The sequence below is a fragment of the Lepisosteus oculatus genome, chromosome 9 (assembly GCF_040954835.1).
Source record: "Lepisosteus oculatus isolate fLepOcu1 chromosome 9, fLepOcu1.hap2, whole genome shotgun sequence".
Taxonomy (NCBI): domain Eukaryota; kingdom Metazoa; phylum Chordata; class Actinopteri; order Semionotiformes; family Lepisosteidae; genus Lepisosteus; species Lepisosteus oculatus.
The window spans coordinates 30,504,098-30,531,267 of NC_090704.1; the positions used below are offsets into that span (position 1 = coordinate 30,504,098).

At 38.7% G+C, this 27,170-nt stretch overlaps 4 protein-coding genes across 5 annotated transcripts in view; 2 read left to right on the forward strand and 2 right to left on the reverse strand.

The window, feature by feature from the left end:
- Positions 1-66: 66 nt before the first annotated feature.
- gng5 (guanine nucleotide binding protein (G protein), gamma 5) lies at positions 67-2,710 on the reverse strand. The gene is made up of 3 exons (XM_006635060.3): positions 2,506-2,710; positions 819-965; positions 67-529 (listed from the first exon to the last, which is right to left on the reverse strand). Exons 1-2 carry the CDS (start codon positions 2,584-2,586, stop codon positions 840-842), a joined length of 207 nt encoding a protein of 68 aa, XP_006635123.1. The 5' UTR covers positions 2,587-2,710; the 3' UTR covers positions 67-529; positions 819-839.
- A 1,823-nt stretch (positions 2,711-4,533) lies between these two features.
- spata1 (spermatogenesis associated 1) lies at positions 4,534-17,016 on the forward strand. Its single transcript, XM_006635272.3, has 12 exons — positions 4,534-4,712; positions 5,137-5,243; positions 5,858-5,975; positions 8,349-8,402; positions 10,042-10,396; positions 10,993-11,140; positions 11,929-11,983; positions 12,328-12,439; positions 12,802-12,927; positions 13,666-13,844; positions 14,624-14,722; positions 15,530-17,016. Exons 1-12 carry the CDS (start codon positions 4,674-4,676, stop codon positions 15,680-15,682), a joined length of 1,545 nt encoding a protein of 514 aa, XP_006635335.3. The 5' UTR covers positions 4,534-4,673; the 3' UTR covers positions 15,683-17,016.
- Positions 17,017-17,080: 64 nt separating this feature from the next.
- ctbs (chitobiase, di-N-acetyl-) lies at positions 17,081-24,464 on the reverse strand. Of its 2 annotated transcripts, none has more exons than XM_015355912.2 (7): positions 24,201-24,464; positions 23,749-23,887; positions 22,168-22,376; positions 20,690-20,861; positions 19,946-20,043; positions 18,837-19,040; positions 17,081-17,601 (listed from the first exon to the last, which is right to left on the reverse strand). In XM_015355912.2, the coding sequence occupies exons 1-7, from the start codon at positions 24,327-24,329 to the stop codon at positions 17,380-17,382; spliced, it is 1,173 nt and encodes a 390-aa protein (XP_015211398.2). In that variant the 5' UTR covers positions 24,330-24,464; the 3' UTR covers positions 17,081-17,379. The 2 variants fall into 2 exon arrangements, with proteins under 2 accessions (XP_015211398.2, XP_006635336.2); XM_006635273.3 differs by having other exon boundaries at positions 18,879-19,040; positions 24,201-24,463.
- Positions 24,465-26,065: 1,601 nt separating this feature from the next.
- The window catches only part of LOC102695602 (vitellogenin-like), a 30,155-nt gene continuing 29,050 nt past the window's right edge, over positions 26,066-27,170 (forward strand). Inside the window, exons 1-2 of the mRNA XM_069194363.1 lie at positions 26,066-26,341; positions 26,568-26,588. Coding sequence (XP_069050464.1) covers positions 26,302-26,341; positions 26,568-26,588 — 61 coding nt within the window. The 5' untranslated portion in view covers positions 26,066-26,301. The remainder of the gene's footprint in view (positions 26,342-26,567; positions 26,589-27,170) is intronic.

Genomic DNA, 27,170 nt, shown 5'->3' on the forward strand with positions numbered 1-27,170 from the left:
TTTCCAGGAAAGCGCTACAAGTGTAACAATCATTACTGATAGTTCTAAAATAGAATACGACAAGTATGGGCATTGTTTTTTTTTATTTTGTGCTTTTCAAAGTAATTACAAAAAATCCAGTTGTAAATGTTAATTTTAAAAAGGCACAATATTAGAATTATCTAGTCATCCTGTACTAAACATATCTGAGCATTAGTTCCACAGCTTGAGTGGTTTATCAATTCATTCACAACACAGTGTATCTACAAGATGTGTTGTAATATAGGGCTTGTACTACAGGGCCACACTGGACTACTGTTTTCCACAGCTTTTTTCACCACGTGAACAATACACTCAAAGGTTGTCTCCATTATAGAAAAGAATTACCCTATACTGCAATAAAATAACATGGTTTGGCAAAAGAAAAAGGCATTACTTTAAAAGCATTTGAACAAATCTGCATATCAAACAAATCCCTGGAATAAACATTCTCTGTGAAAGTACTCCAGTCAGGCTGTCAATGTTGCTTCTTCACAGTGATAGGTTAAACCTGCAACATAAATTCATAGTTTTAGCATTTATTCTTAAGTACTAATCACTAGAACAACCTCACTAGTGCCCAGCAATTTGTAAAGCATTTCCAGATGATACTAATTCAATTTTACAGGTTCTATCAAATAGTCAATCGTAATGCACTGTATTTCAATTGAGCCAGTTGCTCAGACTTATGTCTGAAAGTGCTTTTCCCCCCTGGATATTAGATGAGCATTTCTTGTTCAGTAAATTGCCAGTTGCTGAAATTCCATATGTAAAAAAAAAAAAACACAAAGAGTGCTTACCATTAAGTTAAAATGAGAGGGTTACAAAAATGAGCAGACTTTCTGTGTCCTGAACGGGTTGGTGCTGGAAGACACCCCTGTCAGTAAAGGGTCTTGGTGTGCATTCTGGATACAGAACTGCTGCAGGTCTGCGGCTGCTTGAGATACCTGCAGGAGAAAGGAAGCGTTGCTCAATAGGGCGTTCACAGCTAATTTCATTGCTCTGTTTAACGAATATGTAACAATATATGAACAACTATATGAATAAGTAACATGGACAGCATGGTGCGCAGTGGTTAACATTGCTGCCTCACAATGCTAGGGCCCCACGTTTAATTCTGCACTTTGGGTTCTATTTGCATGGAGTTTGCACGGGTTTCCTGGGTTAACTGGCTTCTGGGAAAACTGGCCCTTGCACTAGTGTCTGTGTGCCCTGCGATGGGTTGGCGTCCCATCCAGTGTGTACCCTGCCTTACGCCCATTGCTTGCTGGGATAGGCTCCAGGTCCCCTGGGACCCTGTACTGGGGGAAGCCATTAGAAAATGGATGGGTAATAGATCTCTATATTTACAGTTCTTTTCAGATGAGCACAAAATACCACACGCGGTTCTGTACTATATCTCCCGAGTTTAAGCGCAGCCGGCGGTTACGTTATCTTTATTTTTTTTTGTTATATTAGGTCTGCAGTACAAGCATAGCTTTTCTAAGACCTTTGACGTTTTTCATGCAACGTTTTAAATGTCTCTCTAAAAATACGTTAAAAAGCCTGACTTCGAACTTTTAAGCGAAACTACCGCAAAGAGTTTCAAAGCCATTTGCTTCATAATTTAGTATCGAAACCTGGAAATAATACCAATTTACATCAAAAGCTCTTCATTTCACGACCATTAAAAATAGTCAAGTTCTAGTTTGGTTTTCAAGTTACAATCTCACCAAAAAAAAAAACAGCTAGCTAAATACAAATCGTGTCTAGTAATGTTTTGAATTGATGAAGTCAGTCGGACGTGGTGAATTTGAGCAAATTACAGGGTGCAATCTGACTTGTGAAGCGCTGTTGTTTTCCAATTGTGAAAATTACACCCATGACTACAGAAATAACCAATATCTCGCAGAATATATTTACCAAAATATCGCTGGCGGCTCTCTTCTGAACTTTTATCACTGACGAGCTTACGATGGACTTAACGTTTGTAGTTTGACAAGCCTTACAATGTTACAATACCGATACATCTTTTTTTTTTTAATTACAAAGCCCAGCACTTCGAGGTGAGCGATTTTAACAAGGGTGAAAAACACCCCAATTGTCCATTTCCAACCCCGACCTTAAATCATAGCATGAAAAAACACGAAATCCTGTCAAGAAAATTTCTGAGTTCCTGTTTACAGTGCAAAAAACATTTTTATAGCCGACATTTTGAAATAATAAATATCTTCTGAACAGTTAAGAGTAGTACAGATAAACGTGCCGGCGACTTGCAGCTTCCATTACCGTGTAATAAAATTCATGTTCAATTTTCTAGCAATAAATAAAGCTTCAGCGCCTTTTCCCAAACGCAACGTCGTTAGAAGCACCAAAAGTGTCGGATTGCAAAATTGTGAACTTTTTATTGGTTTTCACAAAGGGTTATGGCAGATGTAAGCCTGGCAGCTCTCCACGCCCTGTAAAACAGACGTCCACTACTGTTCCTCTTTAAGTAACTTCGGGTACCTTAACTCTGTTGATACTCGCTTCGAAACGCAACTGCTGGACAACCTTCTTCATGGAGGTGATGTTGGCCGAGCTAGACATCTTGAATTCTGGAAAATTCAGTTCAAGCTTAAAGACAAAAGATACAAAAACGACTGCTTTCTCCCCTTGTTCCTCGGTTTACCCACGTTTCCGGTTTTCAGCGAAAATAGTGTTTGGTCCTTTGCGTCACCTACAGGAGAAAATGCGAACTACAGGGAGTGTTTCCCATGACGTAATCTCAACCGCTCGCTTTCGTGCTCATCCGGGACCCTGGGCGCCCTGGTTCCTCTGATAATTTCATTGAACCCCAGATTTATCCATTTAGTAATTTTACTAAATTACCAATTAAGCAATTCGACCTTCTCGGTTCTGCACCTGTCGGAGAGTTTTGGTTCTAAATTTGTCTATTTGAAATTGGAACGTTTTAGTCGCAAAAAAGGGATTGACAATGCAATTATTGGTTCAATTAAGGACTGTTTTAAGCGACTCAAAGTCGGGCTGGAATCAAAATTTGCACTCCGATTATTAGAACTGGGACATCCTAGTGTAATTGCATTTGTAATTGCAATTTGGTGGTGTATTGCATTCAGATTAATTACGCGGCGCCTATTCTACAACACAAATCCAGCGTTTATTATAATGCTCTGCTTAGACATATTGATAAATAATATATGTTGTAATGTAAAGCGTCTGCGTTTTGCATCATATACCCAATTAGTTTGCAACCGTTAGGGTTTTAAAAAGGTGAAAGGAGACAAGTCTTCAAACTGCTTAAATAAGGAGCAAGGCATTTCTCGCTATAAAGGGATTATACATGAGAATTTTATTTGCACCAGCAAATGAATAAACAGACTAAATTTTAACACTGCAATAGTTTAAAATATTTCGTGTGCTCGGTCTGCATTAATATCCTTTAAAGTATATTTATGCTTAAATAACCCCAACGACCAAATAATTTCCGTTTATTGCGAGACGTTGATCCGAACGTGTATTATACTGTATATTCACCAGCTACACATAAAACGGTTTCCTTCCTGTAAAGTACCCAAAGTCTTTGATCTTGGCCAGGTAGTTTCCGCAACTTACAGACAATACAAATGTACGTTTCCTGCTGGTGTTTTTTATACACCAAAAGGGAAAATGAATCTGAACTCAGTATTGACTTTTTCGGGATGCCCCCAATTAATACGACGTGCTCCCAATTTGTCCACCTCAGAGAACAAACTATATTAGTAATTGTATACAATAGTATGAATATTATCACTGTCTCAGGCCTCTTTCTGCACCCCGCCTTGTCCTCTCTGATCATCCTCGCAGCGCCCGAAATGGCTAAACTACTCCACATCCTTCAGTAAATCTTACACATCTTAAACTAATGTTTTTAATTCTCAAACTGAGAATTAAACATTTTTTTCCCTTTTAACTATGAACGTGGAATACTGTATATGGAGGTATAGATTGCCATTCTGTGTCAGCAGTTGTATCCTGTTTTAGTTGTAATATTCTATTGCATCTCCTCAGTTTTTGCTAGCTTGTCATTTTTTAACCTTGCTGTACCTGCGCCGCCGTAATCTGCTTCCTTACACAAAAAATATAGCGCATTCGTCCTGTGTAAAGGCGGAGCTAAATCAATCAATAAATAAACCCAATGCGAGGGACACATAATTCATATATAATTATCAGATTGTGACTAAAACACGTTAGTCGCTGTGCGAAGAAAATTATCAATGTGTACTAAAATAAGGGCTGTTTATACTGTTTTTATACTGGAAAAAAATTCATTACTTTTACATTAAAAACAATCTGGAAGTTATCGTTTTAAAACTATAGGCTGTATTCAATGCAAACTACAGACCGGCACCCTGGTGTGGGGCTCGCACATAATTCAACACAGAAGAACAATGAAGATCTGCTAAAAGGTTAGCAGGCTAGTTAATATTTGATCACTGAAAGGCTGTTACTTGGCAGTTGACTTAGTATGGCTCCACTCCTTTCTGAAAACGCGTCAAGAATCAGCCACAATGAGGCTGAGCTACTCCAGAGCAGGCTTTCCTGCGAATGGATAACCATACACACACCACCATTTATTTTTAATCGAAAGTTTAAATAAAGAATTATCCAATTCATCATTTCGTCTGAGGTGCCACATGAGCAAACCGAATGAGGAAAGACCACCAACTGCTCCGGTACGTAATCCAGATGAGACCACATTATTATTAAAATATGTATTTTAAAAACGACATGATTACATGCAGGTAATTATTTCAGACCTCAGTTCACTTATTAAAAAAATTAATGTGAGCAGTGTTTGACATAGCATTAGCTTTTGCTTTAGTGACTAGAATACGAGTCATGTAAATGTACGTCGGCTTAAAGAGGATTGATTGTTTTGTCGCATATACCGATTCATTAGACACACCGTTATTAGACATTGAAGTGGAAGCTGTAAGCTGTGTGATTTGGAATGGCTGTGCAGGCACGTCTATTTCAATTTAATAAATCGCCCTTGTGTAGGAAGACACATTCCAACACTGAGTGATCAGTTAATTCTTGCATTAAAATCTTTCTTTGCCTTGTTTTTTCTAATTGGTTGACCTGTTGATAATTTAGTTGGTGGAGCTCCACGTGCTATATGTCCCAGAAGAACAGTGGAATTCGAAGCTCAACAGAGCCTCCACTGAAGCCATCGATAGCTTTGTGTCAGCCGGGTTCATCAGGCAAGTACTGGACAGTTTCAGGCAGGGCCTGGGGAACCACACACCTGCTAGTTACAGTCACAGCTGGACCTGCAGTTACAGAATCAAACCCTTAACTGGTCTCCTAATAACATTAACTTGTTCTCTTTATTTTTAGCTCCTAAGACATGTTGCCTTTTGACTGTTGCATTTCATAAATTGCTAAAAGTCAGAATAAAGTTTCCATCAATTAACTTTATGGAGCCGATCAGCCTTCTTTTTAGGGATTTTAGTGTAATAGTGGTGATATAGTGTTGGGTTTATAACAGTTGCTTAGTAATGCAATCCTAAACAATGTAAAAAACGAAAGGTAAACACTGATACATCAGACCTGTAAAAACCCTGACTGAAATCTCTGCAATGTCATTAAGTAAATAATAAGGTGCAAAATAACTTACAGCATGTTAGTACCATTTCCAAAAAGATCCCAGCTTGCACAAATACTGTAGGACACCATCGTGTGCTATGTTTATGTATGGAGAGCTCTGTATCATTTTACTGGAAGTACATTACATTATCTTATCTTGGTTGGTTTGATATAGCATTAAATAGTTTACTTGGTTACTATACACAACACTGTTGTTTTCTTCTGGAAGGGTTCATCCTGATCTGAATTTACAAGTCCTACGAGATGGACTCTGCAGGTTTCTGGGGGCGGACAAAGAGATTGAAACTTTTTCCTTTCTAAAATGTGTGGGTAGAAGTTTGGCCTTGGTGAGTATGAAGAGTGTACAGCACTAGTGCTGCTGTGTAGATCTAATTTACTTCAGTCACTAGTTACAGTAACAATCACGTTTACAATTTTCTCTATGATATTTTTATTTATTGAAACGTAACATACAGAGATCGCAGTTGCACATTCAGTTTTACATACAGTACACATCATGGTACCTGGGAGGTATGGTAGTATGTATCACAGCTTCTGTCCTGGGGCTGATTCTGACCTGCTGCACATTCTGTGAGGAGTTTGCATGTTCTTCACAGTGTTAATATGGTTCATTACTGGGTGTTCTCCTGCACTACAGTGCCATGCTGCCTGTGTTAACTGGAGTCTTCAAATTGTCCCCCTGTAGTCCTGGGGGCCATTCCTGGGTGTATCCATTGTGTGTTAGATTGGGCTTTGGCTTCCCACAGACCTATATTAGAATTAACAGTTACTGAAATTGGGTACATGTATAAATTATCCCTATTTATACAACTGGATGTTTTGGATCAATCTGGGTAAAGTACCTTGTTTAAGAGTACATCACTAGCTTATTCCTGCAAATGGTTGAAGTTGTAGAGGACTCATATAGAACACTTGTTTTTTATGGGATGTAAACAGATGTTTTATAATGTACATAAATATTGTGAACTCTTAAAAGGTTCATGAATAATGCTAGCTTGTCAGCAGCCAATTTAAGGTTGCCCTTGTCTCAAAATGGAAAATGACAAAGACAGCACATTCATTTAAATTCTTTTGTTGGTCATGGGAAATAAATCATAAAGCTATAATGCTTCCTAGTTGGTTTTGGCTGACAGGCAATACTAATTCTAATAGTTTTCATTATTTTAACTACCAGGAAGTGCCGTCCTTAAGAGAATGAAATACCCAGATGTGCTCCTCCTCATTATAGGATGCAGTAAATCAATAAACCCATGTCTACATTATTTATTGTTTATTCAATGTTCTTTAAAAACAAAATACATATACCTGTATAATGGTCAAATAAAACTCTTTTACTAGATTTTCGGTTGAGCAAAGTTTCATAGGATTTTGTTTCTTCAGCTGTAAACATGTCCATACCCTGAAAGCAGTAGCTTGGACAAGTTAGGGCATGTATATGGCTGCCATCAGAGATATGAGATTGACAAATTATACTGCGGATCGTTTGCCAGTGCGGCTGGGTAGAAAGACATTTGTGTGGTGATGTCACTCGTTATGTATTTCAAACTCTGAAGCACTGGCAAAGGTTCTGGTGGACACTGTGTGCCCAGTTGTTAGTGCAAGAGGGAAACGGCATACACTACTCTAACGTTTACTGTAATGTATACATTAATTCTGTCTGAGAACTTTTCCAGAAAACAAAGTGATATGAATCCCAAGGTGTGAGAGAGGGAGGTTTGATATTGTACTGCTAAACTGTAGTCTTTCTTAAGACCAGACCTTTCTAAATACGTTACATGAAAGCATTTATGTATTTATATATATCCATCCATTTTCTATCCACTTTATCCAGTACAGAGTCTCAGAGGAGGTGGAGTCTATCCTGGCAAGCAATGAGCACAAGACAGGGTCACCCTGGACAGGACACCAGTCCATCACAAGGCACATACTGTACAGGCTCACAGCAGTACCACTTTTCCTAGAAACCAATTAACCTACCAGTTACTGCAGGAGGGAACCCATTCAAATGCTGGGAGAACATACAAACTCCACACAGATAGCCCTCCAGGACCAGGATTGAACCCAGAGCCCCAGAGCTGCAAGGCAGTAATACTAACCTCTGGATCACCACACCACCCCTGTTCATACATGTATTAATATTCTTATTTTAGCCACTGCATATTAATATTGATACTGCATCTGATATTTTTCTTGAATTCTAAAGGTTAACATTAACCCCTAAGTTTTTTTTTTGTCCTTGGGGGTCTAGATGATTAAGATCATAGTGGAAGTTTTTTTCTTAAGTGAGACATTAAAAAAAAAAAAACTATGAGGAACAAGCGAATGAGCAGCCAGCAGAGCCTGCAGATGACTGCAAGCTGGACCTCATGTAATGTCCTGAACTTTCTTTCTAGTTGTACGAAAGTGGCAAAGATAGGCCTGGGTTTCAATTGTTACTTGCAGTAAACCTAAACCAAGTGGCTGTAAATTAGTGAAGGGGCTTAATCTATCGGCTTGTCCTGGTAGGCTGTGGAGAGACGCAGGGAGCTGGTCTTTCTCTAGCTTGAATTGAACCTGAATTAAAGAAGTGAAATAGCTAATTGTTTGTGGGCATGCTGGTTTTGCAGTGCTCTGATGCATATGAATTTGTTTTTGCCAGATCTACATCTTTCTCCTGACTACTCAGCTCCTCATCATCTGCTCTTCATTGTCTTTTTCAGGTAAAAGCTAATCAGGAAAAAGAGCTGAAAGTGAAGTTCTTTGCACCACCACACGTGCGTACTTTCCATTTTAAAGTTCACCTTTTAGACAAAAATAATAATATCCTTCTTTTCTGAAATACTCAGGTTTAGATTAGATGATTCATGAGTCTTAAATCTCTGTGCTGAATTAATATCAAAGCTTTCTTCAGGAGCCGATTGCTCAGTGATGGTTTTCTGTGCTTGTGTGTACCAGATGCAATCAAATCAAACAAAAAATTATTCAGTGCATGTCTTTGACTTATCCTCAAAATACTAAATCATGTTAGTATCTGCCTAGACTGTATTTTCTCACTGAATTTCCTCTGCTGAGCACCATTTGGACTTTTTTACCCAAAGGAGTGCTGTTAGATAGCAGTGCCTGCTACACCTTTCCTTTACTGCATGCTACATCACTGGCACAAAATCATATAGACATATAGCATATAGCATATAGCCTTGTATTTGAATGGGCGTGCAATATTCCATTAGCTTTTGCAATATTATGATAATAATATTAAAAACATGTAAGAAAACTACTTAGGAGAGTTTTGGTGGGTTTGACATAATTTACATGTTTAGAAATTTAATGTTCTAAACAATGAGTTTGGATGTATAATTATTATTACTGTACTATACAATTTTGAATGTAACAACCCTAGATATATACTGTATTCTGACCTTCTAGCTATATTTTTTAACATTGTTTGCCTCACCTCCAGATGATGCTGTTTTTCTGTCTTTATGTTTCTCCCAAAGTCCTGTGCAGGTCTAACAAGCCATGTAATGGTCTGTAAGCTGTACATTGCTTTCTTGCTCCATTTTCGAACTCCTTTATCCAGTACAGGGCTCAAGGCGAGAATCACTCACATGACAGGGTGCCAGTCAGCCGAAGGGCACAGGCACAGACACAAACACACGAGCTCTCAGGCCAGGGCCATATTTTCCAGAAGTGATGGGAACCCCCAGCATGTCTTTAGACTGTGGGAGGAAACCCATGAAAACACATGGACAGCATTTAAACTCCATGCAGATATCACCCCTGGAAGAGGAATTGAGCCCAGGGGTCTGAGCCAGCCATGCTAACCACTGTGCCACTGTGCTGCCCAATTGCCTCTATTTGACACTTAAGAAAAGCTACAGTAAAGAGCCACATTTACTTACTGCTCCAAAACTCCACTCTGACCAATCAGAAAATGTGTCTCCTAGATTATCTCAGAGCTTGCTTGCATCCTTATCTGGGCACAACTGTTTCTAAATAACTATGTACAACCGAGTACAGAATTGAATTACAAATCTATAAAACTGGATTACCTACTGGGCCTAGATCTTGAGAGAATCCCTGACTATAAGGATCGATCGAAATCACTGTATGAACTATGTGGAGGACAGTGGTAGTCAGGAACAGGAAGATGGGAAGGCTCAATGTGTAACTAAGCAGGTCTATGTTCCGGAGAAGAGAACATTACCAGTAAATGCAGGTTGACCGCAGGTAAAACTAAAAAATTGAGTAGGCTGAGACGTGTTCCCATTTAGGTCTTTGAAAGTATATGTTTTTGATTATGAGATTTTATCTGAGAAGTGAAAAGTGACTATAAAAAAATTGGAATATGAAAGACAAAGAAATCAGTGTAACAATGAAACAAATCTTTCAACTTTTTTGTCTTTTTGATAGGCTCCAGAGCCAGAATTGTACTTGTTGCCAAGAGTGGGAAATGACAGAAACAGTTGCTCTGTTTCGCTCACACCTGATAGGCAGAACTATCCCATCAACCCTCAGATTTATAGTTCTCCTCTGAAGGTCAGCAGTGTGCCTCCTGTGAAAAAAGAGAGCACTAAATTCCCTAGGATTAAACCCAGGGCTCCCTGTAACCCCCCTGCTCAGAGCCAGGGCGACGAGGGAAATTCCAGCTCGGAGGAGGAGAAATTAGAAGAACTCAGCCCAGTGCAGGAGCCCAGATGGACTGACACAGCCAGTCTTCAAAGGACAGGAACTCGGCAGCAGCCGGAGCCAAACAGAAAAAAAGCAGGTAAAAGGGTGGTAATGAGACAAAGCCAGCACTGTTGTGGCCTCTGAACCGAAAGGGCACTGGAGCAAGATGGGATTTCTGTTCACACATCTGAGGAGAACACCTCTTGAAGCCTCACATCAGTTCATCACACAAATGTTAAACTAAGGTCCTAATGCTTGGTTGTTAAAGAGCACATGGCACTATTTTCAAAGAGTAGGAAAGTCAACCGTGGTGTTCTGCCAAATTCCACTCCAGGCTCTCACAATCTCACTATCTGAAGTTCTCCTTCCATACATCTAGAGAAGCATGGGTGCCACCTGCAGAGCGAGGTGAGTCCTGCTCCCTAGTAGGGGTTATACTGGGCTGGTCACATGATGGTGACGAAGATGATTATTACCATTGCACAAATAAATCAACCCTGATTTTTGTGTAAATAGTCTGTACTTTGTTGGAATTTAACTTGGAGTGCATGTTCTTAGTTTGCAATTTCAGAAGGCATGGTTTTCTAACAAGACTTGAAAGGAGTTCTGAACATTTATTCTCGAACAGGTGAGCAGTCAGAGCTGTTTCTGAGGGCAACTAATGAATTTGTTCCACGGTGTCTTATAATGCAGAACTGGCCCTGCGCGCCGGTACCCAGGGCAGAAATAAGAAGACGTCGGTGAAGAAGAGCCTGCATGGGCTCAGAAACAGCACCAGAGACTCTGGTGTTCCCGAGTCACTAGAGGACAGAGATTCTGAATACCTGCACTATCAGGGCAGGTAAAGCATGTTAAATCATTGAAAAAGAAAGTTATTTTACAGTGAATTTTTTTCCGTATACTATATTTTCATACTTCCTCTGGTTGGCTTGGCTTGTTTGGATGTTCTGATTTAGGCATGACTTGTGTCGGTCTGTGGACTGTGGGAGGAATCAGGAGCATTTGGAGAAAGCTCATGCAAACACTGGGAGACATACAAACATTGCTCAGACAGCATCCCAGGTCCAGAATTGAATCCTGGACCCCAAGGCAGCAATGCTAATTATTGTTAATAATAATGAAATATTCTCTAATAGTTCTTTTTTCTGTTATAAAGGTTTTCAAAAGTATGTTTTGTTTATTTAAGCTGCAGTTCAAATATGAACAGTACTCCAACATCATTCCCAGATGTGAAAAGAAGACACATTGAGCTGCCCTTAGTCTTTTATTATTTTACAAGGTTGTAAATGGATGCAATGACTCCCAGTATAGAAATTCCCTGTGCTGGAATGTACAACACAATGCACTCCCACAGAGTACAACCTTTCTACACAGTGGTAATTTTATAAATTAAAAAAAAATAATAAATATTGCTCTGACTCACACATGCAAACAAAGTTAAGAATATTTATGTCCTTTGATCAGGATTCATAATGGACATTTAATTGCTTCCTGATAGAGAATTCTTGTGTATTTATGTTTTTTGATGATGGCTCAAAACTTCAGAAGATTCATCATTTCATAATGCATTTCATAAGTGGAGGTGGTGCTATGGTTCAAATGATTGTAATAATATACACATTCTCTTAGGAAAACCGAAGACTCTGTGCCACTGAAAGATCACAACAAGAAGGAAACTAAGGAGGTAAATCTGCAAAATACAGGGAGCTTTCAAATCAGAAAATGTGGAATTGTGGTTGTAGAAAAACATTATCCAGTGGTTTCATAAACCATAATTACCACTAATCCTTTGTTATCTAATATTTTCAAAAAGTAAGTCTAATTAATTAAATTGTAAGGAAGTCTGGAACTATTGTTAATTGGGCTTTCCTAAGTTATGCCAATATATATATTGCAGTTGATGTGCTTACTAAATGTACAGATTAAACATCTGGAAAATTAGTCAAAGCAAATCGTATGCCCATCGGAGAGCTCTGTGTCTGTGCAGATAAAGATCCTTGTTACAGTATGTACTGACTTTCTGTCCAGGTCTATGAGAATTTGCCCTTGCCCACCCCAGCACAGTACTCCTCTCCTCCTGCGGCCCCTTTTCTGGCCCAGACTGCACAACAACCTGCTCCTCCGGTCTTTTTAACCGACAGTAAGTCTGAAACATTCAGCTTCAGTCATTTAGATCTTGATTTCATGTTGAAACATTTAGAATAAATGTGTAACTGTTACATTAGCATTTCATTAACCTTCCTCAGGCTGCTTTTTTTTTACCTGTGATTCTTGATGTTCTGCAAAACCCTACTTTAGCGCCGAAAGATGTAGGATCAACAGCAGCTAGAAAAAACATTTTTGCTTAGAGGATGTGCATAAAAAATCGTAGGATTTTATCGTCATTTTCTGCTAGCTGGAGTCATGAATTTGCATTGCAGTTTAAGGTGCAAAATGTCTTCAATCACTCTTCACTAACCCTTCTCATTAACCCTTCCCTGCACTTGATGATGATCCTGCAAGGAGATGAGCTCATTGAGGAAATCAAGTTGGCGAAGCAGGAGCGGAAACAGCTTGAGAAGACCAGACAAAACCTGCTAAGAAAGGCTAAAGAGCTCCTGGGACGCTATCGCCACAGGAGAAATCAAGGTGAGACAGCCCTATCGATTGTGTCACAGCTGCGTTACAGCGTTTAAAAGTCTGCGTGTGTTGGGGGAATTTAAACTGCTGAGTGTAACAACTACTTTGTTTTTTGTTGTAATTCTGGGGAAACCTAACTAGAAAATACTTTTCAGTCTTTACTAAATGACTGTTGTCAATGTCACAGCTGTGCTAATGGTTTAACATACTATTTACTAACATCATTTTTTAACTAGATCTTTCCAACTTGCATCTTTCTAAAGATGGACATTAAAAAAACATACCAATCATGACATGTGCAAAAACCTTAGTCTGGGCCTTTAGTGTTCGTAAGCTACAGTGTTTCAAATCAATAATCAGAATCTTTATTATCTTGAAATGTTCTTGAAATCAGATAAAGATAAACTCATTTTTTTTATCTTGATAATTCCATTGCTCTTTTATTCAGTTCCATGCATTTGTTTTAAATCCTCTCAAGCCTGAGAAACTCCCAAAGTGTCATTTTCAATACGTTTATCACTACAAAATCTATGACAAAAGATTTTTCCTGTGAGCTGAACTTGTTTGATGTTGTACTGGCTCCTGCCACACGTTTCCTGACTATAATAGGTTTGTAAAGCTACAAATTAGATAATAAAATAAGGTTTGAACATTTCGCCTACTCATATCGTATACCTTAAAATGAAAATGAAATCTACATCTGCAGCCTGTCCAAACATTAGAGAAAGTGTGTTATTGTCACCATAGCTCGCGACACCTGGAAGAAGAAATATTTTGAGACCAAAAAGACAACTGTTCCACTGGAGGATGGTCTGAAAAACCTGCGACAGGAGCTGGAGAAGTATTACCACAAGCTGCAGCAGCAGCTGCAGGCCAGGGATACAAGAAGCAAACCTCAGTCCTATGGGCATCCTTCAAACAGCAAGGTGAATAAATCCCCTAACACACATCCTGTCTCTGGAGCCAGGATCCCTGAGTCTGGGGCACAGAGGGGATGTGCCTATGTTCCTTGATAGGTAACACCACCAGTAAAAATGGTCAATTTCAGCGTGAGAGTGTGTAATATTTAACGATGACTGAACAAACCTATAGATTATAAGAGCTGGTGGAATACTCTGGAGGGCTCCACCAACAGAATCCCAACTCGCTCACCTAAAATTAAGAATGGCTTTTAGAAATAGATGCTCATGCTACAAATTGGATTAAAAAAAAAACAGTTGATCTTATACCATGTAAAACATGATCTCCAGGAGGCAGGAGGTGTTGAGAGACAGTGCGACTCAGGTGACTGTGGAAGACATCCGAATGTGTTGTTCCTGAGCTGTGAAACGAGACGATGTCATGTTACAGGCGTGGTTATTTGTTCCGGGCTGGTGACAACAGGAGACCTAGTTAGGAAATGAGACGTGTGTAATGAAAACTGGAAAAAATTAGACAGGATCTGTCCACCAGGGGGAGCAAAAGACTAACAATTCGATATGTAGGGGATGGTGTTGGTAGTAATGTTATATACTGTATTGCTGTAGTACTTAGAATTGTACTTATCATTAAACTACTGTAGATGTATGTACACTATATATAGTTTATTTAAAAACAAAACGATTGTCATTTACCATTGTTTCATATATTTTTTAATGTACCCTAAAATACATGATGTTTAAATCCACTTTAATTTATACACTTAAAAAAACTTCTGCATTTCCAGAATGACCTCATTATTCAAATGATAGCAGAGACCCATGAAATAGATCAACTAAGAAAGAAAGTCGAGGATGCTAAAATGAAACTTGTGACAGAAATCAAGGTAAAGACAACTTTTAGTGTTTTCTACCATGCAGTGTTTTATTATTGTTGAAAAGGGGGATTGTTTAGATATAATGCACCACATAAACAGCATCCTGATTCAGCTACCTTATGCTTGCTAATCTTGCTTAATGAAAGCTAATCTTACTTAATGAAATAAGCAGCATTAGCGTTTACATGCCAGTACTGAGATCCTCCCTTATTTTGTGATCATTTTGTTAAAGTTTATCTGAATTTTTCAAGCAAAATCTGTGATGGTTGTTTTTTTTTCCTAATACCAATGTAGGCACATGAGAACTTTATTCTCGCATTGAGTACAGGTGACACCACTTTCATTCATGCATTTACAGCTGAATTATAAGATCTGTGTGTCCGTTCTTGAGAAGGTTTTTTTGAGGAAACATCAGAGAGTTTCAATACAAGGTGCATCTTTGACTCAAAAACTTGGCCACAGGAGAGCAAGGAAAGAGACATGTTTATTGGATTCAGCTTTACAGTACAATGACTGTTAAATTAGCTGAGATAAAGCTTGCAAAATCCGAGATGGAGAAAAGTGGTCCACAAATAATCTTTTTATTGTTAGAAAACAATCCTGGGAAGCTTTAACATGAACTGGACCTCCAGGCTTCCTGAGAGGCCGCTTCAGCTCATCCTTCTGATTGACTTTGCTGGGCACCCTGATTTGTTGGGAGCCAACAAATCTCCCGCCAGTCATCATGATATCCTTCAGCAATGCACTGCTCTCGTTTGTGGACTGGTGAAGGGGTGTATTTAAAAAATAACCCGGTTTTCTCTGCTCCCTCTGCAGCTCAGGAAGCAGATAGCCACAGAGGTGCGAGCTCTCAGAGCAGAGCTTGCACAGAAGAGAGCCCAGCTGTCTCTGTCCTGTCCACAGGGAGGCTCTGCTGCACACCGATTTGGATACCAGGCCAGGCTGCAGGCCCGGCACATACCAGTGTGAACACATGAAAGGTTACAAACAAGAAGAGACCATTCGACCTAATCGACAGTCAGTAGGTAATGGATCCAGGGATCTCATCCAGCCATTTCATGAAAGAAACCATGGGCTTCAGCAATGAGGTTGTGTAGTTTGTTCTGACCCCCACAACCCTTTGGGTGCCTCCTGTTCTGGGTTATACATTACCACATCATATATACTCACATAGTTTCTACTTGTGCCTTCCGGTGCCAATTCTACACATTCACTGGGCTGACTTTGTTGATACCTTTGATGATTTTGAGTACTTGAGTACTTCTCTCTGTTCAACACTAAGGGGATGAGCTCCACAGGCCCCAAGCTCATGTTCAACCCTACAACTACTATATATATGTTCTTCTTAAAGGTCTCGTTATTCCCTATTCTTAAGAAGAATTTTGAACAGTCTCGCCTTTTGAACAAAGGCACAGAGTTTGGATGTTACTGATTATGAAGCGCATTATTTCACAAAAATATATAATCGTTACAGCAAAAATATGATGAAAGGCTCTTGTTCATACAGGAAGAAAAACCTAAATCTACTTTCCACAGTTCTGTTCAGAAATCAACCTGGTTTTTCGTTCCACTTCGCTTACGTGGAAATGTACATCTTGCTTATGGATTTGTTCAGTCAAATTTAGTCAAAAAATATCTGTTGTTGTGTTGTTATATGATGAAGCCTAACGATAATACTAATATAGTGGATTTTAAAAATATTTCATTATGTAATTTTACTTTTGGACTGGTATGTTAACATTAATATCAGATTAAGGGGAAAATCAAAACTATCTTTACCTTAAACTATCAGGATGACTTTCCCTTGTTTACTAAGTTTGATTTGCCCATCATTTATTTTGCCTGTCCACACAATTTGGAAAAGAATGCTCTAGATTTTACAGTATACAGTATGTCTACCAAATATCCAGGTGGATGCTGCACATTGGTGGTGGTGGAGGGGAGTCTCCATTACCTGTGAAGCACTTTGAGTGGAGTGTCCAGAAAAGCGCTATATAAGTGTTAAAAAGTCCTATTATTATTCATACAAACTTCATGACCACCCAGAAGGCAAAATGAGGAAGTGTAGGCAAACTCCTCTGACCGTGAAGCAACTCATGTAAAATTTTAAGCAACCGTTTGTGTGTTTGTTATGTTTGTAAAGTACAGATTTATTCAGCTGTTGTGCGGTGTCACTGTAACTACTACCGAAACCCCAAACCTAAAAACAGACATTTCTCTGGCTAAATGATCTAGAGTGTGAAAATACACTTTCGAAACCGCTCAGCTGACTTTGGCACTTCCACAATTTCAAGGATTTTTTTAAAGCACTTTATATGATGTTGAAACTTTAGAAAAACACCTAAAGATTGAGCAAAACAGTACAACTTTCATTTCATTTTTTTCATTTTAATGTTGAGAAGATGTAAATACAGAATCATGTAAAATTTACAAACCATATTCATACCAGTATTATACACCTTTTAGGCTTAGGAAAATATTAAATTCTCTTTCAAGGAAAATTTTAAAAATGTCAAAGAATGTGTGAATCAATTCTTCCGCTCAAAAGCAAAAACAATCATGCTCCAGGGAGTTCTTTCATTTTTATCCTTTTACGGTTGTTGCAAATTAAGCAATTAATTTAGTGCTCCAGAACATATCTCCTGTTTTCCAGGCAAGCCACTGCTTCAGTCCGCAGAGGCCGTGCTCCTGAGTCTCTGAGCTGCTGGTTTAAGAGCGCTCCACATGGCCCTGGTCTGTTGCCGGGCGACAGGGTTGCTCCCATAATCCAGCAGATTACCATTCCACATGCCGATACCCCGCAGGCCTCTTTCCCTGACGTAGGCCGCCTTCTGAGAAATGCTCTCTGGGTCATCGTACCACACCTGATGGATCTGTCCTTGATCATCCTGGTACATAAATTCAAAAAAAAAAATGGAATGATCAGTTGGCATGGTGTCACAGAGGTTAGCAGCGCTAGGGCCCTGGGTTAAATTCCTGAGGTGCTGTCTGGGTGGAGTTTACATGTTCTCCTCATGTTTGCGTGGGCTGCCTCCGGGTGCTCCGGTTTCCTCCCACAGTCCAAACACTGATACTGATAGGTTAACTCGCTTCTGATAAAATTAGACCTGGTATGAGTGTGAGTCAGAGTACCCTGCCTTGTGCCCGCTGGTTGCTGGGATACGCTTCAGCTCCCCAGCAGCCCTGAAATGGAAGAAGCAGTTTGAAAATGGATGGATGGATGGATGGATGGATACATGATTAGCTGGACTTGTGCACACAGTACACAAGACATTTATTTTTTGGGAAAAAGTAAAAAAGCATAATGTTACACTGAACTTCCTTGCCTTCAATCAGCTAATCCCCTTCCAGTTCTGTGTCTTACTGTTGTGGCAGTTTGGTGTGAATCTATTAGCTGCGACGTCTAGTGTGAGGTGGTGAAACAGCCAAGGGAAGAGTTTTCTCTCAGTAACGCAGTGTTTTTTTTTTTAATATAGCACTTCCAGTATATTCATGATTTTAGGATAATTACCATGATTTCCTCAAAACGCCTGACTCTACCTTGGAGCTCTATCTACACATACAGGTTCTGAAAGTGTCTAACAGGTTGGCTGGCTGAACCTCTGTTTTCCAGTCCTGGACCAACGGCCAAAGAGCTGTCCAGTTTTCTCCAGACCTTTTCTTTCTCAGTCTCTTTTGCTTCCTTTTAGTTTCTTCTCTAAGGCAAACGATGTTTAAGTATCCCAAAGGCCTTTCAGACAAAAGGCCTACAGCTGTGCTCGCCATGCACTTTTATACACAGAGACAATCCAAGTACCAACAGCTGAGGCTCATCACACAGGAAATAAGGTAATTATTTTTCCTTACTCTGCTGTGCAATATAGTTTCCACGTGGGCATACAGTAGGACAAAAGAAGCAAACACATTTAGCAAGCACTGTTATAGTTAGTAGAGGCTCTTCAAAACTTAAAATCTACTCCCTCCTCAATCCTACCCGACATTCTGTTACACTATGAAGATGCAAAGGATAACTTGATATTTACTACAGATATTCATGAACCTCTTAATCTTTCAATACTTCACGCTGCCTTCTTAGTGATGCACTTATTTCATCTGAGTAATCTGGACTTTCAGCAGCACTTACAAAAATGTTGCTTCTACTTCTCACTGCCTGAGACTTCAGTACCTTGTAGTTGTAGTAGGGCGCGTGCTGCACCTTATCCCACATGCGCCCAGAAATGGAGCCGTTGATTTGTTTCATCATGATCTTGTAGGGAACCTGGCGCCCAGCTGCGTCGCTACAAGGTGCGCCCCGAAATGGCACCTGCCGGATAGTGCAGATGCCCTCCTGGAAAGGAAGACACCCCTTACCCCAGAGGCCCTCTCCAGTTTGTGTCTTATTGTTATAGACAAACTTTCTTAACCGTAGTATGTTTTTAAATTTTCTTTCAACTTGTGTTTTTTTTTTACGTGGGGGTTTGAATTTTTTCCTCAAGCCCTGTGCCCAGTTTCTGAGTTCCAGAATTCCCCCTCAATTCGGGTGTGTGGTGAAATATAACCAGTTGGATTTGTCTGGAGGAGAAGGGACATCAGAAGGAGTGTTTCAAGGAGAGGTGCTTCATTCTTCCCTGCCCGTGCTTATCATAAATCAATCACCTATTAAGAACTTTGTAGTCAGAAATAAGGGGGCAAATTCTTCATCAGAAGCTGAGTAGAGACGGCATCAAGTTTTGTACCTGAGGCTGTTAGAATAATGTACACACCAACGACAGTACATGTACTTCTTTTCTGGAGATGTTACACCAATTTAGGTATTTACTAAGTCCCTGTGATTTTCTGTGGCACAGTTATCAGAAATACTGTATATGTCTCCAAAAAATCCCAGTTTTCTCTAGCTTGTTTTCAAAAATACCATTCCACTTTTACATCATACTGTGAAGACTACATTTCTGATATTTTCACGTTGAATTTAAGTTGTAAAAATGGTACGCTTTATTAAATGTCAGACTAAATTTCAATCGTACAATTACAATTATCAATACGTGTAATATTGACAAATGTTTTGAATATTGAAGTTCACTACCGTTTACCTCACCTTCATGAGGATGAAGTGGTTTAAGTTTAGGAATGCAATGACGCAGACACGGACGAAACAATATTTCTGGAACAAGCCTGAAGACACCACTTTTCTTTGTAAGCCAAGTTTTACTGCTACCTGTAAGATCACCTGGTGCAGAGTAAGGGGATGTTTACCTGTGACAGTTCCACGCAGGTGTAGTCGTAGCCATACCAAGGCACTCCCATCACTAATTTCTTTGGGTCAATCTTCAGTGTGATGTAGTCATCATACGCTGATGAGCAGACATGAGACATGGCTGTTTTTAAAAAGCAGGCTGTGAAACAACTTTAAAAAATAATTTAATTTTTTAGGAATTGGTTGGAGGTTTATGAGGTAGTAACAAAAAGGAAATCATTTTTTTTTTGCTATTTTTTTTACTTTTTACTTTTTTATTGATTTTCATCAATATCGCAAAAGGGCAAAATATGTGATCACCCTCTGTGCATTTTATATTGTCTCAATCATGAACCAGTTATTTTGTGACATAGTTTTCACCTCTTTCAATACTAAAATGAGTTCTTTTGTACAACATACTCATTCTAGTGTATCAAAGTCTGTCATGAAAAATCGATAAATCAGAGTGATGCCAAAAACATCTACTATCCAAAATCCAGATACTTTATTTCTCTAAAAACAACTATCCATGAATCGAGAAAAATAATCCTTTTGATGTGTGGTATACAGGAAGCCTTTGCAGAAACTTATCTTTACAGGAAACTATCTTTTAAAATCTTTTTTTTTTCCACTGCAAAAACTGCACAGAAAAGAACAATTTCTTAAATCAGAATACAAATGGCAAATGCTTTTCTTCTATCATGAGTGTTGTGGAGGCGATGCTTTGATACAACACGAGAATTGTTCATAGTCTTCCTGCTTACCTGTTAGTGTTTGGTTCAGTGGCGCATTAGCCTTTGCAATACAGTCACCCCAGATTTGGCTCTGTTCGTCGTAAGACATCACAAACACCAGGTCAGACACCTCTGCTATGGCAACATAGTCATAACAGCGCTTATCGATACACTTGGGAGACCACGCAACATCAAACGATACCTGAAAACACCAAGGACTAGTTGTTAAAGTCATAATAAACAATCAATATCAAGTGGCGCATTTAAACACAAACCATGAAGGAAGACACTTCGAATTTGCTAAAATAGTAAGAAAGCAGTCTTTAACCGAACATTGAAAAATGTTGTCCAGCTAATGAATCACATTTATTAATATATTATTATTATTTTTAAGTATTATACTGATAATCCCTAGTTGCATGGCATTTTTGATATTTGTCCTTGACATTGAAAGATACAAATCCGTAAAAATCGATCAGATCAAACGAGCAGACATTTCTAGTGCCTGGGCAAAACATTTAGTTGAAGTTGACAGAAACTGAAATCTCTCAGGCAAGTTTAACTATTCTACTATTCTCTAGCCTAAATGCTTAAGCACAGGCTTATAGCGCTACGAAGACTATACATCTGGTTCTACTGAGGTGAGTTTCTGTAACTTACAGAACTGTGTGTTACTGTAGTCATGCTACAGTCATGATATAAGGATGTGGAATTCATTACTTTCCCGAGGGAATGACTGCAGGCCCATGAATATGAGACAACTGAACCCCCAAAATGAACAAAAGTGGACTTCCATACTATTATTGCATACAGTACACTGCAGATGGCATATTTAAGGTGGGCAAGCTCCAAATTCAGGTTCACGTCTTTTAGAAAGAAAAGAAAGACAGAAAAGTGCATCATTTGAGTGACATAAATGACCAGGAATAATGCAGACTCATCACATTTGGAAACTAAGACACTGAGCTTCATGACAGCATCAGGAGAAGACGAGTATCTTTTATTTCACATAGTATCTGTCTGCCAGGGATCAAGACCACAAGATTTGTGACAGGGGTGGCCGAGACATGGACACCAGGGAGTCTGTCTGAAAGACTTCTACTGTCAGACGTTATGTTCACAATGTTTGACGTTAAGCATTAGGTCTGACCACAATCACCTCTTCTTTTCATTTACAAATTCCTGATGACTTCCACTTGAGCAACAGCTGTTGAGGTGGGCTCAAGGAATTTTCTTTTTTTGAAGATCACATCCCTTTCAGGTTCATTAAAAACATTTGGTATCCTAACTGCATCAATAAATCTTTTAAATAATGATCTTGTACACTAATGTTTCAGAAACAATGTAATAGAAGTCCCTACTATCCTATCCACCTATCATTAAACAGCAAAATCATACAAACATTTCCTCCTGCCCCCTGGTGAGTTGCTTGCGCAGGTGGTGTTGCAGCCAGCCAGTCTGCATTATCAGACTGGAAGCCTGCAGAGATGTAAGAATGCTTTTCTTACCTGTGACCCTGGAATTTCCCTATGGAAGGCCTCTGTGGTCTCTCTGACCAGTGCGGTCAATGCATAGTATTCTGGTGAGGCCTCCTCCACTTCCTGCTCAATGTCAATATTGATCCCATCCATGAACTGCTTCTTTGCCAAGGTCACCTTCTCCAAGATCCAGGCTGTTCTGTTGGATGGGTCTACAATGTCGCTGAGGGGCACATCTCCTACAAAAAGACATGCAGTTAAACATTAACATTCACTGTGACAGGAGCTCCACAATACCCCAAAACTGGCAGCTGTCTGGCAATGTGAATTGACTTCTCAGCTCGTGCCTTGCCATTAGCATTCACTTTTTCAGAATTGACTGGACTCCATATTGTTACAGTAATAGAGTGATGGGTTGTGAGCTAGTATTTTCCAGTCACCATGGGATAACTGGGTTCTGACTCTGGGTCATTTAATATATTTCCCTTCTTGAAGTTCTGCTTTTGATATTGTCATTCATGGTACAGAACTGGATGGTATGGAAAATAATTTAAACATAAGTGGTGCTTTCCTTTGTTAGGTTGGCTCCTGTTTGACTAATAGCAGCTACAGTAATTTGTAAATCTAGACCTTTTACATCCGATGTGCCAGATGTTGCACAGGGATCATTGCTGGGACAATTACTATTTATTTAATAATTACTGTTTATTTAGAGTACATATGCAGCCTCTTGGTCAGATTAGTCACCATCATGAACTTGGGTTTCACAGTAATAACACTCAAATTTACTATCACATAAAACCAGATAAAGAACTACTGCTGTGGTTTCTGCACTTTACAGTTGCCTGTAAGTTGTCTGTACAGTTGCCAGTTGTGTCAGTATGAATCCTATTCAACTTTAAGCTAAAGTGTTACAAGAAATGCTCATAGCCTCCTAACATTGAGCAGACAATTTGGTGGTTTCAGTAATGTTGTTGATGGTGCTGAAATTAAACCCTGAAGTGAAAAATGTCTGTTATCTTTGACCGAAAGCTGTCATTCAAAGCTCTTGTTACAAATGTCACAAGGGTATTTTTTTCCATCTGTGTAACATCTGGGTGACCTGGTTAATGTTTTTGTTCTGTTTATGAAATGCTGAAAACATGATGCACCTGTATTTCATCTTGATTAGACTGGTGTAATGGCTTACTGCGGTACCTACTAAAGTACATAAACCATTTCCAAAGATCTGTGGCAAACATGCTAGGTCTACTGTGCCACCACATTGAATTTCTGTGCAGACAGCGTTGGTCTCCTGTGAAATGCAGAATGGATTAGTGTGCGTTTGCTAACGTATAAGAGATTGAACAGTCCAGATACATATCACACAAATGCATAAGAGACTGTGCTGCTGTGGACATTTTTAAAGCTTCCTTGTTTTACTCTTGGTTTTAATTGACCTGATTTTATTTTATGATTTATTTGTGTAAAACTGGATCGCTGTGCGCCCGAGACAGGCTTAGAAATCAATATAATATTTGCCATTATGGGGATCGAGGATATTATGACTATTTCTTAACTATTTAGACCTTTACGTGAAATCAGACATAGAACTGCGGATATATCCATTGCCTTTCAGGACGAGTCGAGCTCCTTTGGAATGGGCGTAGCACATGAGCTCCGGATCAAACTTCCCAAACGCTGCAACAGTTGTGACTTTAGACCAGTCATAAGACTTCCATGTTTTTCCTCCGACGTCAAAGACGTACACCTGTAGGTTAAAAGAAGCGCAAGTAATACTCTGTATTATACAAAACATTTTCTCAGTATGATTCACTAGATGTTTTTGGTTACTGATGAAATATATTTTGATACAAAATATGTATGGTGGTTTTGTTTTTTAAAACGATTATTTGTACACGTTTACGATTCTTTTAAACTACACATTAAAAACATTTATAAAATGAAACCGAAAAGATTATGTTGATAGTTCAGTACGTGACATTTACAAATCGACAAGTACAGTATGTATCTCCTTTACAATTAAAGGAGATCGTCCAGTTCAATTAAGACACCGTGCTTACTTCGAACTCCTTCACATCGGTGATCTGTTTGCAGAGGTCCCGAGTTTCACAAGGACAAACGCTGTCACTACGCACCAGCGACAAGCAGTGCGCAGTTAGGATCAGAAGAAACCAAACAGCCCCAGACATGCCTTGCTGTTGCTAACTCTGACACATTTGCAGAGTCCAAAGAATATCAGTTATTTCATGAAGACGCTGCAGTTTCTAATCAGAGAACTTCCTCAAAGCTGGGAAAAAGTGGCTGGTCTTCGTCACTATGGAGGGCCAGACGGGACAATTTTATTCTCCATTCTTTCAGGGCAATGTTTATTTCTCATACTTAAAAAAAATGGAGTATGTTGTAAGAAAATCAACAAAATATATGGAAATGAATGGAACAACAGTTCAAATTTTGCTTATTAGAAAACCGAACCATCAATGCTTTATCAAACATATCTTCACGTTGCTTTTCTTCATTTACATGTGCTTTTGCAATATTTAAAATCTCTCTATTATCGAGTCATATTGCTTAACTGTGTAAATGGTTTAAATGGTATTTTTACAGGAGTTGAATTAGAACACGCTTTGCGTTATATGCTGAAAACCAATTCCAAGAAAAAACATTAAGAACTCAAACATCGTAGTGTGGTAAGTACAGTACAGTACATACAGTACGATTACTTTCTTACAAGCCCTACACTTTGGTGTGTTTTGCGTTTAGTTTTAAAATGTTACAAATCAAAACAAAGTTAGCTTAATAATAAGTTTGAGCAAATTGGGGAACAAAAGCTGCAGGAGCAGATCAAACAATTTTTGTTGGAAAAGGGCATCATGTCCAGGTTTAACAACCAGAATACAGTATAAAGTACATTGGTACAGAAGCAAGTATTTAAATGTTAGAGAGCAGTCTGACCCAGCGATGTCTGCGTCCAGTCCTGACCTTTAGCTCCAAGGAATATTTGCCTACAGTACAATAGCAAAGTGTGCTTAACATTCCAGATGAACAGTCATTCAGAATGTGACTATGATTTTCACGAATCTGCTTTCAATAAAAAGGCAAATCCAGTTCTGAATTGTAACTTTTAAGCTTTAGCCTTTATTCACAAAAACTAGATTGCATATAGTATAATATGCACTTTTACACTTTACACTTCAAATCATTTAGAAGTTTCCATAGAATTCTCCCAGTTTCCTGAAGAAATCATCCCTATAAGTCAATATTCCCAAGCGAGCAATTATTTATTTTTGTTATTATTTGAATTGTAATTCAGGTGTTTCATGTTTTACTAAACTTCTTATCTAAATCTTTTTCCCTGAAACTGTTCTTTAAGTCCGAAAAATAAAGTGCAAGGACTAATGTTATAAATCAAAACATAAAAATGGTTTAAAAAGTGTTAAAGATGAAGTTAGAGTTGCTGTCATATAGAGATTTCTCATTAGTTTTTTTAAATTGTTGTTACCCTTTCCTCGAAATTCAGCTTTTGCAATTTTTATTCCTATCGTGAAACACCAGCATTGCAATCACTCTTTGTCCATTAATAGACGAGGAGGAAAATGCTGCTTTAATTGTTGTTTGCTCCAAGAAATAAAAACCTTAATATCATTCATGAGAGTTTACACATCTGGTACTTACACTTAAAAATATCTATATTCTTTTGCAGAGCAGTATAACAACATATTTACATTGTAGAAATATTACTGCCTTGCCAATTTCAAGACCAGTTCATTGCTCAATCATTAGTGCCCAAAAGATAAATTGTCCCAATAAGTCACGGCGATCCTACAGTATGTCATCGAGGTCACAGTAACCTGATAAGAGTTTTAAAAACTGGCCAAATTGCTCATCTTTACTTTATTAAATGCCAGAATCGCAGTTTATGATTTATTTCAAATTCTACTCATTTCTCCTAATTGCTGTGTGTTAAATGTTTTACAGAAATATCTCAGAATCTTTTAGGTCAGTGTTGTTTTATATGAGCAAATGCCAAATGTAGATCTTTCTCATCATGGGTGTCCCCTACAGAGATAAGAAAATGCTGTCTCAACAACAGTAGACACCTACCCACTTTAGCATGCCTGAGTATAAGTTCTGTGACCCAAGCCTTGCTTTTCACCTTTCACAATGAGGGGAATCCTGTTAGCGTTAACTTTGACCATTGTAGGTAAGCGTGTTTCTCTGCAATTTGTTTTGAAGTTACTACAAAAGAAAGTATTGCACCTCAATATATACAGTACCAAAGCCACAGCATGTCAAAGTAACTGTTTTCCAGCTCTGGAAAAAATATTGGACCACCAATTTGTTTTTGTTTAGTCTCCAAAATGTTGTCTCAGATCTACTTTCTGTCTTTTTCTTACCTCTTCTATAATACTATTGCTTTTGATTTTTAGGGAGCCAGCAGATCACATTTGGTAAGTGTATATTTCCAGTCATCAATATTTTGTTGGTATTTTGGAAGGGCTGTAGCACATGCTGTAGAACCCACATCCTGCTTTAAACAAGGTAATGTCAAGCATGTATAAAGCCAACACAGGTATTTTTCCAAACCTGGAATTTATGTTAAAAGCATGTGATGTAATTGTAATATAGTGTAAAAAAAGTTCACAGCTGTCAATTAACTATTTGTTTGGTCATTTGTTTTCAATTGTTATCAAGCTTTGGGTCAAACAAGAGATGTTTTAACTTATATTATGCACGTTAGTTATCATTGAGACTCTAATACCTGAACGTCTATATTGACAGCACTTGTGTTGCAGTTCTGTTAGTATTGGCAGTCCAATTAAAATATTATAGACGTTTTGTATTTTAGCACACATGCTTAGAGATTCCATCTATGCATCATCAAATAAACCTTTTAATAGCCCGAACATTTGTAATTGTCTCTTCGATCAACATACTGTAGAACTGTTACTAAAAGAGTTAAAAAGAAAATATACAATGAAGTAAAATACCTTGAGTTTTATCTTTTAGCTCTCCTTCAATCCAATCATTCA

Coding starts and splice junctions, on each gene's coding strand:
- spata1 (XM_006635272.3), top strand. CDS start 4,674: ATGAGCAAACCGAATGAGGAAAGACCACCAACTGCTCCG. Junction 10,397..10,992: donor GCCAAACAGAAAAAAAGCAG/GTAAAAGGGTGG, acceptor CTTATAATGCAG/AACTGGCCCTGCGCGCCGGT. Junction 12,440..12,801: donor TCCGGTCTTTTTAACCGACA/GTAAGTCTGAAA, acceptor TGATCCTGCAAG/GAGATGAGCTCATTGAGGAA.
- gng5 (XM_006635060.3), bottom strand. CDS start 2,586: ATGTCTAGCTCGGCCAACATCACCTCCATGAAGAAGGTTGTCCAGCAG. Junction 966..2,505: donor CGAGTATCAACAGAGTTAAG/GTACCCGAAGTT, acceptor TTTCTCCTGCAG/GTATCTCAAGCAGCCGCAGA.
- ctbs (XM_015355912.2), bottom strand. CDS start 24,329: ATGTCTGGGGCTGTTTGGTTTCTTCTGATCCTAACTGCGCACTGCTTG. Junction 19,041..19,945: donor CCTGCGTGGAACTGTCACAG/GTAAACATCCCC, acceptor CTTCCTTTCCAG/GAGGGCATCTGCACTATCCG. Junction 17,602..18,836: donor GAAGTAGAAGCAACATTTTT/GTAAGTGCTGCT, acceptor TTTATGTACCAG/GATGATCAAGGACAGATCCA.